The following is a 21,050-nucleotide window of genomic DNA, read 5'->3' on the forward strand; positions in this document are numbered from 1 at the left end:
TATTATTATTATAAAATATACTAAATGATCACATATTATTATAGGTTACACTCACCAGTAATACAAAGGTGCTTCACTTTCCAGCTGCAACATTAAAGTGATCAAATGGAATACTTTTTTTTTATTAAGCCCAATTTTACACATAACAAACTTGTCTGGGGGCTTCAAAATGCATACAGCAAGCTACATCATCTGTCCTTGGAACCTTACAGACAAAATAGAAAATGTCCCCCCCCTAAAAAAGCCAAGTAATAAGTGAAAAAAGCAAGAGCGAGGGATTCCTCTGATAAGACGGACAAACATGCAATATGTGTCATGGAGAGATGAACACAATAATTAGGATAATTCAATGGTCAAATAAATATAATTCTGAAATTATTATATAATATATATATTACCATTTTTTATAATGGGTATTTTTACATTTTGTTCAATCTATCTGATTTTGTTCATCAAGTAGATTATCATGCTAATGATCTTGATCGCTCCCAGTTACAATTTGAAAGCAGGAATTTTACTTGTATGTTATCACTGTTTTTAAACTACTTTTACTAAAAGATCTGAGTACTTCTTTCACCGCTGTCAGTGGTGGGAAAAAAACCCTGGCGGGAAATCAGCAGTGGGGAAAATGTCATAAAAGCTTTTTAAAAAAGGTGATGAATGATATTTCCATGCTGTGTAAGTTACAGCTGTGAGACCACAGCATGGTCAATAACTTGGAGGATAACACATGTTCTTAGTGGAGTAATCTGAATAATATATATTTTGTTTTCATAGTTGAACTAAGATTTCTTCAGTCAATAAGTAATTTTAATATACCCTTTTCATGCTGAAACATTTCCTTCTGAGAATCTGTCTGTTAAACACAGGACAGGTGTGTTTGCATGATTCTTTGTGAAGAAACTTGATTAAATCAACAAGTCGATCAGTCGACAAAATCAATGAGTGTTAGTAGACAAAGAATTTATTTAATCTACCTCACAAACTGAGTTGTCATAAACCCCAGAGTATTAAAAAAAGAGTAATAAACAAGGTGAAACTCAGCAAATATTGTGTAAAATTAACCGATTGTGTTGCTAAGCTTTAATATGGAATAATTGGAGAAGGTAAAATAGACCGACAGAGCGGAGGGGGTAATGGAATAAAGTAAAAGACAGGTCTGCATTGTTTCTTCTGATGCAATGTTTGTAAATGTTTTTTGTTTTTTTTAAAGAGACATTGGACAAAAGGGAGTTGGATGTGGTAAAGTGGATTTGCAATGTGGGGTATACTAGTATGAGATAAACATGATTATGAAGATACTGAACCAGCATGAAAATTGGACTAGTTTCCCCCTCTTTAAGGTCTTTATAAAACTAAGAAATGTCTTGTCTTCGTGTTATAGGAACAGATAATCAGATCAGGAAGACACAGATCATTTATTTTTATGTTTTATAAAGATTGTAAAGAGAGGGAAACTAGTCAAATGTTCATGCCAGATAACAGGGTAGAGGTTACATTTTTAAATCTGCTAAAGCCATAAAAAAAGGAGCATCACAGCGTGGTTGTCAGACTTTACAATGTTTGACTATGATGTGATTACCATCTGAGACACACAACACAAAAACCCCTACCCTGATAATCAAGCAGCTAAACATATCTCCATCCTTATCAGCTCAGATCATGTGAAAAAAAAAAAGAAAGTGAGAAAATGATCTTATTTGCTTTATCTTGGACCCTGTCACCAAACATTTCAGAAAAGAAGAAGAAGGATAAGAACCAAACGTCTCTTTTCAGTGTAAACCAGAACGCATTACCAGTCGAGCTGTGTGTATTCACATCACATCCAGAGTGAGATTAGCTCAGTGAAGACAGGTACGGGAAAGAAAACGGGGCCAAAGGGGGAAAAGCCTCATAGAGCAGACAGATGTACAAACTGAGGAATAACAAAGGACATATTTCCTGCCATTAATCTCATGGCAGGTGGCTGTAAATGGCCCTAGTCCTTTTATTTCCAGTCACAGCAGCGTCATGGCAACCAAATGGACCGTGTGGAGATAACTAAAAAGATGAGTCATGGACTGAACTCATTAGAAATCCCCATTTTCACAAATAAGATAATAAGTGAAAGAGGGACTCCATAACAAGTTGCTCCTTAGAAATTAATTTCAGTCAATCTCATTACATTCAACATACAGGAACAAAGTTAGGCCTGTTTAATTTTTTTCAGGACTCAAGATGAGTCATGATTATGGCTGGGAATCGTTTCAAATGTTTTGATACCACTGCCAACCCAACACACTTTTTCCATTTAGTATGGTATTCCAGCCTTCTCAATGCATCAGTAACTTAATGTTGTGTTAACACAAGCTGTACAAAAACATAGCCTAAATTATAAAATCAAATTAAGAAGATTCATATTATCAAAGAGATATTATCTGACCAAGTATGCAATGACAACTTGATTTTTTGTCTACGTTTATTTAGATAGACATTTAAGATCTAATGTGCAATACCCAAATGAAGTCATGATATACATAATGTAGGGAAATGCATGTATAAGGTAGAGGTGAACTGAACAGTCAATCAACTTAACAATATTAATTTAGGACATAACTGGCAAGACTGTATTCATTTGTTGAATGATTACAATTCAATATATACATCAGAAACTTAAATGACTAATTATGTAACATAATCTCCATCATCCCCACTGCTGCACTGATCACTTATCAATAGTTTAAAGACATTCACTGATTCCTGCTTCTCAAATGTGCTGGTTTTACCTGTTTCATATCATATACTCATTTTCAAACACTTTATAGACAAAGGCTTATAGTTGCACAACAATTGATAGATTCATAATTTCAATCAATAATGAAAACGTTAACATTGCAGTCCTAATCACCACAATAGGAATCCATTGAAAATAAAATGAGCCCTGAATTAAATATTTGCAAAAATATTGAAACTCTAGCCAACAACACACAACATAGAATGGTGCTTTAGCCCAGCCAACTGCAATAACAAAACTAAAAGAAGGTCCAGCCCAGGACAGGCAGACAGCAGTCAAGGAAGCCCCCTGAAATGGCCAAGTTGCGGGCAGGGCAAATAGTAGCAGGAGCAACCGGTGGGACTGGAAGTCTAATTAAAAACGCAGCGCCTTTCCAGCAGCTGCGGCCCGGCCCAAAATGGAATCACACTCGAAAGAGCGAAGAAAGCCGCAGACATGGAGGTAAAGCTCTATCAGTATACGGGCCACAAGTTATATTCTCCTGTCATTGTATCTAAGGGCAACAGTGTCTGCTGAACTTTCAAAATTCAATCCAGATCCACACGTTCACAGATAAACTCACACATACACTGCTTCCAGTTCAGTCAGACGCAGCAAAAAGCTTATCTAGAGCCTTCTTACCATGACGGGCCTTTGAATCCTCTCAGTCCGCTCCATGCCTCGTTTGCCACGCTCGCCGCACCACGGCAAACCAAGGGGGCAACGCCAGAGTCCACAGACAGAGTTATGTGGGTGTGCGTGTAAGTGTGTGCGCGTGAGATAGCAGTCACTGGTGTGTGTATCTGTCTGTTAGCTTGTCAAGTGCAGAAGTGTACATGTGTGTGTATGTATGTTTGTGTGGTGGGATGGCAGAGAGAGCCAGAAAAGAGTACAGTATGTGTGAAACTAGGAGAGCGCTCTCTTAACCTCCAACCCCTTCACACTCACACACACACACACACACACACACACACACACACACACACACACACACACACACACACACACACACACACACACACACTTAGCCACCCCTCCACCAACGTGAACCTTGTGTAGAGGAAGGGAGCAGGGGCTGGCTGGGGGGTCGGGTTGCAGGACTTGTGCTACATTTGCAAACTGGGGAAATATATTTAGCCCTGGCCGGTCAGAAACAGGGACATGAACGCACCAAGACCCAGAAGGAGGCTTGGTATGCAGCCGTCAGCCATTCAATGCCCTGACTGACGTGGTAGAGGGCTGTGGCAGTGCCCAGGGAAACCCCCCTCCCCTTTCTCTCTCCCTTTGCTTCATTCCCCTCGGCCTCTGACCTGATCCCATTCTTCCCAGCCCCTCTCTCTGTCTCTCTGCCGGAAAAGGGGTATTAGAGAAATGATTAGGACTGAAGGTTGGCATTGATCTCCAAAGTTGATTAGACTAAGATTCACAAAGTCAAAAACTGATACGGTTGTACTCTATCAATGTTGCATAAACTGTTTCTCAGAACTTATCTTGAATTTCTCCTACATGCATCAAGTCTGTCATATGTATTTATGTGGCCCAATATTATGGCCTGAAGTGGATTTACAGTCAGTACAGCATGGGACACCCTTTATCCTAAGATCCCTCAGTTCATATATATATATACACACACACACCACAAAAAACTGCACCTATAAAGAACAGCATCATTAAGCAAAATTCAATTTAATGGCTGATGAATAATCTCTATTCTTGCATTCCACTGATCTTGTGTGTTAATTTGTACTATCCCTAATTCTATAATGGAGTGTTTCTTGTATATGCACATTTATAACGCACCCAATATGCCGATGCCAACCGTGTGTTTGTGAGTCTGGAACTTGGCCTAACTTTTCACATACGAATCAGGGCGGCTATTACAGCCAGCTGTCATTTACGTTATCTAAAAAGGAAAAAATCGTAAAATAACCTTTTTTGGTTTTGCAACAATTGTTTTACTATTTTCATTTCCACAAACTAGATGTTTACCCTTCATGCAATCCTAACTAAACCACCCTACCGAAACATAACATTTAGTACAGATATACACACTTTTTTCATAAAATACGGAAATGCACAATCTCTTGACTTTTAAATTCTATATTGTAGAAATCAAATTGTAAATTATCGTTGTCCATAATCACCAATATGTTTTACATACATTTTAGAATGGTCTGCTACTAATGTGTGATAAAAGACATGCATTTATTTATTGTATACTAACAACTGTTTGGAATCAAGGCTGATACAAGTCTAAAATAAATGGTGAACACGCAGATAGGTGTGGTTGAGGGGTGGTAGTGAAGGGGAAACAGTATGTCCACTAGAGGGCGACCTCTGACACATTGTATGGGGCTTCTCAACGACCACACACCTGACCACCTCCTCCTCCTTTCTGTATTAGTAGCTGATCAAGACAGTCAAATGGGGACCAGTTGGCTCCTCTCAGGCCAGACACAGCAGCAACGGGAGCACCGCTGAGGTTCATATGGCTCGACTGACAGGAGGACTGATCTTCTCTTCAGCATCTAAATCCTCGAGACCTTTCACATATGGCAGCCAAGCCAATATGGTCTAGAAAGCATTAGAGGCAAAATTATGTTTCTTGGTATTCTGGTCATTTAAATCTTTCACTGTTCGATGGTTAAAATATCTGGTCAATACAATACAGGTTGATAGTTTTCAGAGTCTTAAGACTTTTAGTTATTGGACTTCTAAAATGCTTCTTTGCCCAGAGTTTTTGTTGTTGTATTGAAGCAAAAACGTTTGTGTTTTACATAAGAATGAAAACAACATAAACTCCTTATAAATTACACCACTTATCACACCACATTTATAACTGAAATGCATGGCATTTTACTCCTTTAATAGAGCAATTACAGCAGAGAGAAGGAAAACAACAAGCAACAGCTATACCTTAGGATAAATCCTCCATATTTCGAGTTGATAAATCAAAGTTGGGACTGAGAAACGAAGCTTTATGCTCAAATTAAGAGTACACACATTACATTGCATTACATGTCACTTATTAGATGCTTTTATCCAAAGCGACTTACATACTCAATACTGTGGGCAATCCCCACAGGAGCAACATGGGGTGAAGTGTCTTGCCCAGGGACACAACGACATGCTGACTGCAGTGGGGTTTGAACTTGTGACCCCCTGATCCGAACACCAACACTCAACCCACTGCATCACACGCTTACCACATCCTTATCAACACAGAGTATCCAATAATCCACTGCACAGTTTTTTGATGGAGCGCTTAGGGGATCTTTCAAATATACTGTGACAATGTCACATTTAACCAGAAAATGGTGGTAATCAGTCACTGATAAATGTAGTAGATTATGTCGACCACCCACTGCAGATAACAATGAATGGCAACCAACCCTAAAGTCTGCGTGTTTATTGGTTTATGTTATCAGGCTGAATATTAAGCTGATTACAGGGTGGTACAGATAATTCTTAAGTTAATTAAATGCTGTATGATTAATATTACCCCTGATTTATTTTGTCGTCTTATCGATTTTGTTTTGGTGATTTGTTTGAAGAGGAATTTTGCATCTTCTACCTCTTCTGCCGCTGAAGTGGGACACATCTGTTATGTGTTCATCATGACATGATTTGGTTTCATGTTATAATTCTAAAGTGTATTACATTTTGAATAGAGCAAATATACAATTTGAAGTAAATGTAATAATGTCTTTCAGCATATACTCAATAGTAGGGATGTAACGATACCAAAAACTCACGGTACGATAATATCGCGATAACAAGTCCACGGTACGGTATTTATCGCGATATTGAAAAATAAAGAAAAAAACTCTCTCGCTTGGTACTGATGTTGCTGGGACAGCAGTGGTCGCGTTAACCGAATATTTTTTTGAACAATGACGGAAAAATCGGAACAGCGCCAAAGTTTCCCCGCAGCGAGGCTCTGGTATTTGCCGTGTTATGCATGCCCTCCAAAAGGAAATGATATAGTTTCCAAACCGTACTTTGCCGTACAGATCATTGAAATGTCTGGGAGTTTTTTCTTTACGCTATGCGCGCTCCCATGAGGTGCATGCATATCTCGGTGGGCATGCATAACACTGCCTGCCCCCCCCCCCCCCCGTTGACAGTTCACGAGCGTACTCTCTCTCTCCCTCCCCCCCGTGTCAGCGCGACACGTTAGTGGCGAGTTCAGACCCGACGGGTAATAATGGATTATGACGGAAATGTTACGATCCTGTCTGTCAAAATGACGGACATCAAAAAAGAGAGATATGCTTTGGCCATGGGTGACAGCAGTGGGTAAAACTGTGCATTGTCTCTCCACCACTTCAAAAACAATACAGTTTTTGCCAAGAAGGTGAGGCTTATTGACAGGGTACTGTTGGTACGTGTCAATGTCTCTAGGTATGTACATGTAGCCCTGTAAATACGATGTCCTTTTGTGTTATCTGTTGTTTTATGTTCATGTTGTAACATACTTGCTGCCATGATGGACAGGTCTCCCTTGAAAAAGAGATCGATGATCTCAATGGGACCATCTGGTTAAATAAAGGTTTAAAAAAAAAAGAAAACAATTAATTAACCATGTAACATCGCGGTATTGAGACGTTTATTTATCGCGATATACCGCGATATTCAGTATATCGTTACATCCCTACTCATCAGCAAACATGTCACCTATTGTACACAGCAGCAGCAGACAGTCTCTCTGACGTAAGACGAAGTGTGTTTTTGTTGAACTGGACACACAAACCAGCACTGCACAAACATGTAGGTTGCACCCACACACACACACACACACACACACACACACACACACACACACACACACACACACACACACACACACACACACACACACACACACACACACACACACACACACACACACACACACACACACACACACACACACACACACACACACACACACACACACACACACACACACACACACACACACACACACACACACACACACACACACACACACACACACACACAAACACCCTTTCCTTCGTCTCTCCATCCCACTGTGCCTGCACACAGAGGGAGATTCAGTGGCCTGGTTTCCATGGAAACCAGGCTGAGTGTACCAGCCAGCTCTACCGTTGGCTGATTGTGGCTCTCGTGTATTTGTGTGTGTGGTGAGTGAGTCTGCACTGGCGTAGGTGTACTGTAAAGCCTATACAGGGCTCTGCTTTGCGTTGTTCAAGGGGAGGCTAAAAAAGGTTATGTGCAGAAACCTATAGGGCACCTTTGTGCTTCTTTTCCTGTGACGTTTTTGGAAATCTTAACAGGGTTTCAGAAAATACATTCAAATGTACAAACACTCCCACTAGTAAATTAATACATGTTTGGTTTCTGTACAGCATTTCAAATGTTTACAATTCCACTTTTTCTCTTTATGATTGAAATGCTGTGCGACAGCACGAGACACAGGAAGGAATTTTATCTGAGGAAGTATGAAATCATCCTTACTATGCAGCTAATGAGTTTCTTATACAATGTAAGAGATTATAATTCCTGCCTAACCTGCCGGCCCCAGTGCACGTGGTCCTTCAACAAGCAGAGTCTCAGAGTTAATGAAGGACAAGGCAGTGGGAGGGGTAATGTGTGTTGGCAAAGATGCAGCTAACCTTTAGAAACCGCAGGAGAGTTCAGCTCCCTGGGATTTTCTTCTTCATTTTTTTTTTAAGGCAACCTCAGTACTGAACAGGTAAATGTCATTCAGCACGGGCCAAATCATTTCTTCTCACAAATGATGAGGTCAGAGAGAAAAGGGGAATCGTTTACCTGGCATGCAGCGTGGCTTTGAGAAATGTTATGTTCAAACAGGGTTGTGGTTCAGGCCTCGAGCTGTGATGCTTTAACCCCGCCTCCTGTACTAGCCGGGGAGAGAAATGGCACATTTCCACTGCAGGGCCTCGCACGGCTTAGTACGGTATAGTTAGGCCTTGGTAGGCCAGGCTCACTTTATACTGCGTTTCCATTACAGTTTATGAACTGGGGTAGTAACTATAGTAACGCAGTGTAGGCGGAGCCGTGACGTCATCTTCAATGCGAAACACAAAATCAACATCAGCCGTTAGCTGTTAGCCCTCAGAGCTCACAGCTCCTCATATCTGTTCAGAAACTAGACAGAAGTTAAACAAGTACAAACCACAGACTGTCTGTGTCATGGTGAATACAGTCGCTGGTTTATTTATGTCTGTATAGGCCGTTGTTGTGAGTGTGGACGGTCGGAGCATATACTGCGTTAGCTTAGCCGATCTCCATTCAGAAAACAAGCATTTTAAAAGGTTTTTCGCCTGCCGTCTGTCTGCAGACTTGTCAAAGCATTAATTCATGGTTTTTATTAACCGGTATCAGTATGTTGTTACTTCGACATCATTTTGAAACGTGTATTACAATTCAATCACGGTCAAATATCAGGGTTGCCAACTGTGGGTACCTGGCTGGAGTGAGATTTTGATACTATGGGTTTAATTACACATATGCGCACAAAATGACTGCTATCGTGTCAGCAGTGGGACCTTAGCATATATACAGGATATATATACAATATATACAAATACACAATATTGGACACAGACTATAAAGGGCACACAGTTTCATTCACTAATGAAAGTCAAACACATGTTTGTTTCCACTGTTTTATTATGTGCCTGTCGCGATAAGCAATTAATTGACTTATCGTACGATAAATAAAAATGAACTCGATAAATTTCCATTTACATGAGGATATGACTAGCAGTTTGAAAGGATGTACTTGAATTATTATTATATATTATTATATATATATAACCATACAACGGTGCCGACAATATTATCGTTTATCGCAATAATTTCTGGGAAAATGTATCCAACAAAATTAATTATCGTATAATTAATAATTATTAATATACATGAAACACACACACACACACACACAAACAAATCTACAGACTTACTCCAAACTGCCAAATATGTTAATTAACACACTCTCACTCTCATATACTCTTTGACTCTATTTTGGCCTAGTAGAACAATAAGCAGCAGACTTTTACTTTTTTATAATTTCTACTGGATCTTAGATCTGCGCATGTGCAATACGGGTCGGCAGTTGCGGCTCCAGAGTATTTTTGTTGGGTAATCTATGGTAGGGCTAACCCATACAGTGGTGGGGCTCAAGTCAGTATTTGCAATGTAATTACATACACGCTCCCCTTGACAGTGAAACGCCACACGTGAGGTTTAGAATATTTCCCTGTCTCAATCCAAATTGAACTGTATGGAATAAAAAGGCACATTTGTCTTGTAGTAAATAAAAAGGGCGACCTGGAGCCAATCCTGCAATTTCTCCACAGGTGAAAGAGTTGACATGCTGAAAACCCAACCCCTGCAGGGGGGTCTGGGGGGATTCTCCCCCAGGAGTTTTTTTGAAATACTAACATAAAATACACATTCTGGTACTCTCTTGAGAAGAACAATAAATAAATCTATTACTACACGACATGTTTAAAAAAATGAATGCCATTTTAGTTTTTTGTTACATTGTTCTGAAAGCTGAACCTGCTGCTCCTCACAGAGAGAAGAGGGAAGAGGCTGTGTCAATTACTTTACATTGTGGATAAGGGTGGATCGCCCCCATTGTTCTGTGTGTCAAAATTAAAGACAGCCCACACACCTATCAATCATCAAACCGTGGGGTCTTATTTCATTACGTGTTAATTTCTATCAACACGTAATGTTGTATCGATGTATAGAGATGTACTACAGCAAAAGTATTCTCCGTCGGTACTTCCTGCAACAACACCACGCCGTTATCTTGATTCGGATTGGCCAGAAGACATTATCAAAGATGTTTCTAGTCTTCGGTATTCTTGTTTTTGGCGTGAGAATAGTTTGGGCAGCGTGAGAGCGTGAGATTGAGAGTGAAAGCGTGTGTCACACGCCAAATGCGTGAGAGTTGGCAACCCTGAAAATATGTTCATTTTGTTGTAGTTGCCAGCAGGGCTGGCCCTAGACTTTTGGGGGCCCTAAGCGAGCTTTGGCTTGGAGGCCCCCCTCACTCTAGCGCGTTCTCACTACACACAACACGGAACCAACTTTTGTCTTGTGATTTTTTTTTAAATATTGAAGTTAAAAGCATCAATCTGGTGCACTTTGAGAGCAAAATTAAGAGATCTATGGATACATCTCTCAACACCAGGGTGGGATTTTCACGGAGGCCATGACGGCCATGGCTATCGTAGCCCCTCGGTCTGGCCGTTATGCCCCACAAATAATTATACGTCCTACGGCCACCATGGCCTTTGGGCCCCTCACACTGTTAAAATCTTGAAGTTGCTTTAAAAGCGTCAGAACAGTGGTTTCTGAACTGCATTATGCTGCGTTCACAACGGACGCGATGCGAATATTCGCATTGCTCTAACCGCTGGAGTTTCACCCGGTTTCACTGCGGCTATCAGCTGTGTTTACTCCTGTCACAGAGCGCGCTGGAGAGGGGGCGGGGCTTATATCCATGTAAATACTGTGGTGGAAACCAACTACGACAAACTTAACCTATTTTATCGTGATTTAATTGTAATATACGTTTCAAAATGATGCCGAATTAACTAAATACTGGTAACGGTTAGTAAAAACCATGCTTTGACAAGTGTGCAGACAAGACGGCAGGCGAAAAACCTTTTAAAATGCATGTTTTCTGAATGGAGATCGGATCGATCAGGCTAAACTAACGTTGTAGCTGCTCCGTCCAATCTCACACCAACATCCTAAAGACAGACATGACACAGACAGTCTGTGGTATACACACACACACGAATGATGTATGTGCAGAGTTTGACCCTTGAAGGCTGTTTCTTCTGCTCTGAAATGGAATCGATTTGTTACATATTAATAGAATTTGTGATTTGATTTCGGATTTGTGAATGGGAGAAGTAGTAGATGCAAAACATACCAAACACTAATTATTCAAAGTAAAGTATTTCATTTTATACACGGTAATACTAAGGAGGCATAGGCCTATAGGATGATATAATGTTTAACATTATTGATATAAAAAAAGTGATTTGTTTTCCATGTCATTCGTGTGTTTTTCTTATCAGAAAGTTTATTTATTTGTAAGCTCCAAATCCAAATGTTTCCCTCAATGGCCTTTGTGCCCTGGCATGTGGCCTTTCCGCCCTGAAAAAATGTGTGACACCAAAGCCCAAATGGCCTTGCCCCTAAAATTACGAAAATCCAAGCCTGCTCAACACCCATATGAAACAGAACTGTAAACAGATTTTTCATTATGGATATTTTACAAATCACTTAAACTGTATTCTTGTTTTGTCATATAGTATTTCATAACTGTTTTTCATGTATTGTCTCTGGCTGTCCTTCTCATAATGTTCACATAGAAACTAGCTGTCAATAGGAATATCATTCCGGAGAATTATAATTTCTTGCAAAAATCTGTCACAAAAAGAGGCTGCACATTTAAATTCAGGTGTTGTTATGGCAACGTCAGTGGCCAAACAGCCACATTTACTGCTGCAAATACGTTCAAACATGTTGTTGACACGTAAAGCAGTGGCATGCCACCATTTCAGCTGACTTTTTCTCAGAAATACTGTCACATAACATCCATATATTTCAGTGCTAGGTTGATGCTTAGCTAAGCTAACTATGAAACACTTTAACTGACAGGACTCCGGATCAACTGTGTACTGTAAGGTAGCTTCTAGCTTCATGTCGAACAGTAAGTCAACATTTCCCAGAGAGCTTTCTTTGAAATTACCAGGTAACGCTAAAAAACATTACATTTAGATTGTATGACAAAGTGTTTATTTAATATATCTGGCTAGCTATAGCTACTTGCTAACGGTTTAGCTTACCCCCGCGATTCAAAGTAACGTCAACGCAGCTGTAATTTATGCATTGCTTACATGTTCGCATAACTTGGAACTGACATTTACATAGGCCTACCTTGTTTACCTGGCTCAAGTGGTGGCTCTGGGGTTGTTGTGTGAGCCACCACTTGAGAATTGTCGTCTTTTTTAAGAAATATTTTTCTTATGTCCATCATCAAAAACTCTGAGTCCGACTGACAGTTTATTTTAAACATTGTCACAGCTCACAGGATAGGTACCTGCTGTCAACCAATAAGACAGATGTTTATTTCCATTCAACTCTCTGGTTGGTCTGGTGTCTTGCCTCTGTTGCATTCACTGAACACGGGAAATTACAATCCTGCCGTCCTCTCTTGTGTCATGATGAGGTTCAGGTAAAGCACGGTTAATGTATTATATTATTGACTCAATAATATAATACATGACTTTGAGAGTAGGCAATCTAGGCATATTAACACAATTAATTAAACATACTTATCACGGCGACGGTGTACTGAGATTTTTTTAGTGGCTGCGGGGGCCCTAAAGCGGCCGCTTATTTCGCTTAATGGGTCAGGCCGGCTCTGGTTGCCAGCGATTATCTCACTAGTTTAGCATACTCAGCCCGGTTGTTGGGCCGGAAAGAACCTCGATTTTGGAGAGCCAGAAAACTGTGAAAAAGTACCCGCTAGCCGGAACTACGCCTAGTGGAAACGCAACCAAAAACGGGCACGCTTAAACCGCGCTCCGCGCTGTTGTGGTAATGCGCCAAAAGTGTCTGACAAAGCTCGGGAAAATGATGCTTACTAGGTTATACTAGCTTCTCAAGACAGAGACAATAAATGGATATACATCCACATACCAGGGTGGAGTCAGGGTCAGAGAGGCGTAGTGTGGGTTGAGGCTAACACATGGGGATTATAATTACATTTAGAGTCCCAGAGAAATCTCGGATGAGTCTCTCATTTCTAACTCTGTGACAATATATATGTGTAACTGCAGTCACAGGGGTTCTATTGTTGTTACCAGAAATGTTATCAAAGCCATTTCAGTGTGTGAGATACAGTACAGTATGTGGGCTGCCTGTGACAAACACACAGGTGAAGAGGGAAAAATACGACCAAAATACAGAAACAAATATAAAAGTGTTTCATGTTGTAAGAGATCAGCACAGCTATGCCATGTGCCAGATAAACAAAACTTGAAAACAAATGTGTAATAACAGTTCATGGTTAAAATGTGGCAAATAAACCCTTTAAACTCTAGTGTAAAATCAGTTTTGCTTTGTTCAGAGGTGCTAGAAAGTTTGTTATTTAAAGATTATAGTTCTTCCTTCAGCCTACTGTGTGAATGCTTCAGACTTCAAAAAGTTGTACTACTTTTTTTATTTATATAAAAGAGCGAAAAAGCAGTTACTCTAGACATTTGAAAAGCTTGAAATTGCTTGTTAAAATGAAAAAAGAGTCTAAAATAATAATTAAACTACAGTCTATATGGGGCTGCTGAATTCCCAGCATCAAAGACCTCACTTTGACTCCATTAACATTTTATACGACTCTTCATTAAATAAAAATTAAGCTGAGACTCAGTCTAGGACCTGGATTAGTGGTCTGGAGGAAGGATTAAGTGTGAAATGTTACCTGTCGGACAAAGCTGTTAGAGGTGGTGTCAGATGAGGTGCTTCCATCAGAGCGCTTAAATCGGCTCTTCCTCTTGCCATACTTTCCCTGCAATTGGAGAGGTTGGAGGGCAGGGGAGAGGGGGATTGGGAAATAAAGAGAAAAACACAGAAAGTTTCATTGAGTGTTTCCAAAATAATCTTTCTTGACATATCTCTTAGTTAACCTTGTTTCCGGGGAGCATGACAGCAGTTAACATTCGGCATAGCATTTGTTAAAGCTTCTGAATATGATCAGGCAGTCAGATAGAACCAGAGATAGAGCAGCACTGCTCCCAGACTGGAGAGGAAGTCGACCAGATTAAATGTGTCCTGAGTGTCCACGAACAGCCTTCATTACTCGTCATTGTTCATGTTCAGATGCAAACTGAGACCTTGTAATTTGATTGGCAGACCCCTTGCAAATGGCCTATCCGGGTTGGGCAGAGGCCACACAGCACATTATGATCCCACCCTGCCCACATTGCCATGGTTACACAATCCCGACTAATTACATTTGTTGGAAGCTCATCAGGAGACTGGCTGTGTTGTTCTTTCAATGTAAAAAAAGTGCTGGTTAAGATAATGCTTAAAAAATAGACACGGCAAATGTGTTCATTTTACAGCACTTACAGGAGGGGGTGCCACACCACAAATGTCTTGAATTGAACATCTGATATTGATAAAGTGTCTTATTTCCAAAACGTACTAAACACCTCTATGGCGCTTTATAGACCTGTGTACTTGCATATTTAGACCACTGGGGGTATAGCTCAGTGGTAGAGCATTTGACTGCAGATCAAGAGGTCCCCGGTTCAAATTCGGATGCCCCCTCTTTTCTATTACATATGACGCCCCAGTACATTACATCACATGTCATTTGTTAGACGCTTTTATCCAAAGCGACTTCAGTACTGTGGACAATCCCCACAGGAGCAATTTGGGGTGAAGTGTCATGCCCAGGGACACAATGACATGCTGACTGCAGTGACACTCGAACTTGGGACCCCCTGATTCGAAGTCCAGCACTCTAGCCACAGCCACCCAGTAGAAGAGGCAATCACTACAATAACAATTGTATGTAATACATAAATACACATTGCAATTATTTTCCTTAAAGACAGCCACTATTTTATTTAGGTTCTGAAACTAAAATGTTTTCAATTAAAAATTGTTCAAATAAGTCACTACTGTTTACAGAGCAACAAGGTAACATCTTTACATTACATTTTTTTTGCTGACGCTTTTATCCTTGAAATTGCTTGTTTTGTCCAACCTGATCCAAAACCCCAAATATATGTTATTTACAGGAATTATAAGACAGTAAAGAACAGCAAAGAAGTGGGAACTTTCCGAGGCTTGAACCTTAAGTACCTTAAAATGATTAAAACTAAAATGTGATACTTTAAATTGTTGACAATGATGATGTCTATCACCCTGCATATTACCCAGCAGCTGCTTTAAACCTGTCCACATGTGTTAACAACCCGCCAACAGTAAGCTCTCTCCAACTCAGCGTTTTGTTATCAATGTCACCTAGAGGGCAGGCAGAGGACCTGAGATTACTTTAAACATGCATAACCTGTTATATCAGCACCAATATACACAAGCTAACATATAATCACACTGTTATAAAATCTGTTATACACTCCCATCCAAAAATGGAGCTTGGGAGTCCTTTTGAATTTCTATTAAACCTCCTGTTGCGCTAAAATAATAGATCCAGCCCTGTGTGCCATGCTTGATTTACTGCTGCTGATGGTTAGGACAAATACACAGCAGGATGTTCCACAGCAAAATAACAGTGATACACACAACAACAACTACTGTGTGGAAAACATCTGCAAGTACAGTTAATAGCTATGATATCAAAGAACTTGAGGTGAAAATATGTAAACATGTAAATGGATAAGATGCAACTGATACTAAAAACATAGAAAAAAAACAATTTAAAGGGTTTACTTCTACACTAAATCTTTTCAGAGAATCATGGCTTTTTAGACATATTCTAAGATACGATTAGTTCTGTGTTTTTTTAACATAACATCATCTGATGATTTTTAAAAACATGTCTAATTTTTTGCCACCATTTCTAGGTATGGGAAAATGTTCTATATACAAAAGAAAATTCCTCGTATGTGTAAACCTACTTCGTAATAAAAACAATTATTATGGTAAGATTTCAAGGTACAGATTAGACATGTCTGAATTTGAGGAAAAGCAATCCCCTTTCAGCTCAACGGGTTAGCAATGCAATCTTATAATAAAATGACCAATACTCATTTTGCCTCATATAAGCATCAGACAAAACAAAACAAAAAATATCTTCACCGCTTCACCTTTCTGTCCGACGGTATACAGTAGCTGTTGTCTATGTTCTCTTCAAAGTCCCCAGTCTCTTTTGAAAAACAAAATAATATTACTTGGACGGGTGTTGCCGGTGAACCACTGCTTTGATTGGTTAATCTGTTATTTTGGTGGACTAAAGGGTTACCAAAGTCACACGGCAACAGACATGGTTAACGGCTTTGGATTCTTGTCAGAAAGGGCTGTCTAACAGAAAAGTAAAGCTGAAAAACTACAGTCTTTACTTAAATTGGTTGAATATCTTTTAAGGTATAGGCATTGGTAGTACATTTCTTAGATCCTGAGCCGTAACTCCTGTCTGTTTCTCCAAACTGGGTGCATGCTGACCGCCATCCACTCTACGTGTAACCTATTTCAAACAATCCGAGTTATCCCTTTAACGTGTTTTTCACCTTATCCAGATAAGATATCCAGGCACAAATCCCCAATGTAAACGGGATCTAACTCACCATCCTAATTGCTAAAGGTTGCAACACGACCAAGCAATCAAACAGGTTGTAAACAAATTCCCAGTACAGCCATATATTCAGAACAAAGATGACCACACTGCAGTTACAAAGCCATAATCCACTTCAGTATAATAAGAGTTGACAATGGAAAGTTAAGGTTGAAAATAACTGACATAGATAAGATAATCACACAGTGAATGTTTAACCCGCTGGAGATTTTGCTGTGCCACCAGATATATCAACAATTAAGCTGTCAAATAAACTGTTATCAATATAGATAAGAGCTCAATTATAAAACAGGACCTATGTGGTTCAAAAAATGAAGTTTCTTATAAGGATGTTCTGGTGATTGTGCGGAGATAAACGTGTGCACTGCTGTCAGAATTTCAAAATTACATTAAATATGATGTGTGTCCATGCCTCTATGATCAGAGCCATGATGCGAGCTACTGTCAGCAAAGGGCAGGGAAATGCCAGAGGAAGTAGGGAGGGGAGGCTTCCTGTTGGTAAACATCCTCCCAGATTAAGTGTACAATTAAAAAGGGTGTTGTGTGTAAACAGGAGACTTTAAATGGAGAAGCATGGAGCTTGGAGGCAAAATACCTTTTTTTCTAGTTCTGTATGATCACAAAAATGGTGGTCACGAAAAGCTAGGTTGGTTTAAATACACACACCTGGAAACAAATTATATTTGGAGTAAGTAAACTGAACAAGTGGTTTAATGTGGCAAAGTAATAAGACAGAATATGTGGAAATATGGGCGACTGTGGAAAGGTACTCAATTTAACTTAAACATTTTCTTTTCAAAAGATAAAAAAAGAAAAATGGAGAAGGAAGAAAAGCACATTTATCTTATGTCTCCTATTTTTCATCACGGTTCTAAAGTAATAACGTTGGATGTTTCTATGTGAATATTGAGAGAAAGTAATAATGTTAAGGACTGATATTGTTTCAGGGGTGCATTTGTAAATGGTTGGTTTATACCTGTGTTTGGTTTGAAGGCGATTTGAAACGGCTATTTTCTGTTTGTATTTTGTGAGACAATAATAAAACATGTCTAAAAATGCAGCTGGTTGGTTGGTTACACGATGTCACAACTTTAAAATATAAACCCCTTATCTGCAAGATGACGATGCTCAACAACACAATCTTCAGCGATACTGGCGTTGAATTTGGATCATGTCTTTGCCCAATATCTTTTTTTTTCTCTGGTAGAAAACTCAAACCGCCTCCTTCAGGATATTAGAAATGTCGCTCCCTGCTTGTCTCTCCACAGCAGAGTTATAAATACATATACCAGCATGACCTGCTGCTGGTCTGGATGAACTTTATATCTAATTGATCAGAGCTACCACACACACAAATATGAGACAAACCATTTCCAGCTGCCTGGCTAAAGGAGGGGGTCCATCTGCTTCTCACCAAAGCCTCACAGCAGATAAAGATCTGATTTTTTAAAAACAGACAGGACGAGGTGAGATGGTGAGAGCAGGATGGAGATAGTGGGACATTCAAAGTGGATGCGGAAGGAATCTGGAGAGCTGAGAGATGAGAAGGAGCTGGGAAGAGTGGGAGTAAAGAGGAGAGAGCAGGACTTGGCATGGTTTGAAGCGTTGGTTGTCTGTGGTGAGGTGTTGGTTTTTTTCCCCCTTCTCCAAAGAGACATGAGCTCAGGCGTGGGTGTGTTGTTCTAGATATTCTCATCATTTATTTTTTCATCCTGTTATGACTAAACATGCCCACAATATCCTGTCACTTTCTAATAGTCACAGCATATTTGTAGATGTAAATAGATTGACACCATCGAAAGTTGAAAAATAAATTGAAAGATTACCTCATCAAGTTGAATTTCTGAGGGTGGGGCAGGGTGTTAGAGTTATTTCCTAAAATAATGGCAAATTGATTACTTTACTGGTCATGTCAGGTTTGAAAACTTAATACATAGCATCTCTGTGGGATTCATGTCTATCCACATTGATGCATCTCTCCTCCAGCAGGGCAGATCAACATTTAGTGTACCATCTACTTGATTAATCAATGATTAATCAAAAATAGGCGTGGTTTTGTCGAGGACCCAATGATAACACTGCAATAAAACCAGCGTAACATCATATCCTCACATATGGTTACACATAGAGACTAATTAAACCCAACACAACTCAAGACCGAGGATGAAATCAACACATATCTAAATCCAAAACAAACTAGAACATGTACTCAATTTGAGCTTCCTCGGATAAAATTCGGCTTTGAATCATTGCAGCGAACACGAGCATGGTGGGCTCCCGAAAGCAAATGAGGCGACTTAATTGCTGAACAACCTGTTAATCCTCGGAAGTGAAACAGCCTCACCGTCCTCGAAACGCCTTTTTCCTATAAATGCACATTAGTTTGCGCAGTCTTTTTTGTTTTCCTGTCACGATATTTCCTCCGTTTCTGCTGTTTGCTTCTTACCTGTGTGTGTGGATGATGGTCGAACATGTCCATTTGGATCTCCTGGGTTGAGGTCGAAGGCGTCCTGGACATACTACTTTTCTGTACCATTGATTTAACTTTTTTAAATCTATTTTCAGTTTCGTGTGTTTATGATGCTGAGGACCAACACATTTTTTTTTCCAGGGAGTGATGAGTCGCTGATCTGAGCTGGCTGGTAAAATAATGGCAACAGCTGCCTTCCTCCAGCCTATAGCGTTACACACTTGCGCACCAGGCTTTTACACTAGAGTCAAGGCCACGGAATCATGCACTGGCACATCCGGCTGGAGCTTTCAAAATAAAAATATTTAGCATCGTAAACTCAATAGCTGAGAAACTGTCAAGGTGTAGCCTACTATTGAACGTGTAATTAATTGTTATGGCCTAAATATAATAATTTAAAAAACGTCAGCATGTTTATGTTAACCTTTAAATAGAATACTGCTTTATTTAATGCAGATCATTACTCCCTGTAACTTCAAGATTGTTTCATTGTAACTGGTGAAATGTTCTCTATTTTCTTATTTTGGGCAAACAAATAAATAGAAGACTACCAACAAGCTGCCTCGTGTTTAAATATATTATATTATAATAGTTGCCTATTGTCACTATGTGGAGTTTACTATACCACGAGAGGTGTATACAAAAATATACTGACTCATTAACATCAAACATTTAACAATTTAGAGTCTTCAGTTTCACAAATAATTGTTTGTTATAATATTATTTGTGTGAGGAAACTAAACCAACCACTTATGTCAGTCTTGTTTCTTTTCATGATATTGAATTGAACTAAAAATAATTTACATCAACAATAAGTCAGTAGACTACTTAATATGAACAGAGAAAAGCAGGAAATCTCTACGTTTCAGAGGGCGGAAACTGAATTATATTTGACGATTGCATGATAAATTAGTTTTACAGTGAATTATTAGTTGCAGATTATATACGTATACATTTCAAGAATCATTGGGACTAAGCCTATTCCTTTTTTGAATTATATAACTTACCATGGTTTAAGTTATCACTGCTAGGGCTCGTGACACTAAGTAATAGTAATTACATCATATCAAAAGTAATGGAACCATTACAACCAGAGCAGTTGTGTCAAAAGCTTTATATATACAGTCTATGGTCAAAAGTCAAATTCACATAGTCTTCTAACCGACATGCTTTAATTTTGAAGGCAGATTCCTCTTACTACCGGAATGAGTCAGTCTTCCTCTGCCTGTCTTGACGCTGGTTCTGTCTCCTGTGTGCGCTCCATGGACTCCAGCTGGGAGTCGAGGTCCACGCCCCGCTGAATAGACCCCACCTTCACTTATCGATTGATGAAAGAACAACAGAGCAGCCGTGGTGATGGAGGTACAAAGACCATCAGGCCAAGCCGCTTGTCGCCACATTGGGAATCTAGAAATTCGAGGTCCTAGAGGGGCTTTAAGGGGGGGGGGGGGGGGGAGAACAAATTCACAGTTAGTTTGTGGCAGCAG

The 21,050-nt window shown here is 39.7% G+C and overlaps 1 protein-coding gene across 5 annotated transcripts in view; it reads right to left on the reverse strand.

Moving 5' to 3' along the window:
- cacnb1 (calcium channel, voltage-dependent, beta 1 subunit) overlaps positions 1-19,799 on the reverse strand; it is a 38,631-nt gene extending 18,832 nt beyond the window's left edge. For 4 of the 5 annotated variants that reach the window (XM_034219764.1, XM_034219763.1, XM_034219762.1 and 1 more), the window contains exons 1-2: positions 19,540-19,799; positions 14,253-14,339 (exon numbers count right to left, since the gene is read on the reverse strand). In XM_034219764.1, coding sequence (XP_034075655.1) covers positions 14,253-14,339; positions 19,540-19,629 — 177 coding nt within the window. In that variant the 5' untranslated portion in view covers positions 19,630-19,799. Of the gene's footprint in view, positions 1-3,394; positions 3,624-14,252; positions 14,340-19,539 lie in introns of those variants that run through there. The other variant, XM_034219766.1, reaches the window with a different exon arrangement.
- Positions 19,800-21,050: the final 1,251 nt, after the last annotated feature.

The sequence above is a fragment of the Gymnodraco acuticeps genome, unplaced genomic scaffold (assembly GCF_902827175.1).
Source record: "Gymnodraco acuticeps unplaced genomic scaffold, fGymAcu1.1, whole genome shotgun sequence".
Lineage (NCBI taxonomy): Eukaryota > Metazoa > Chordata > Actinopteri > Perciformes > Bathydraconidae > Gymnodraco > Gymnodraco acuticeps.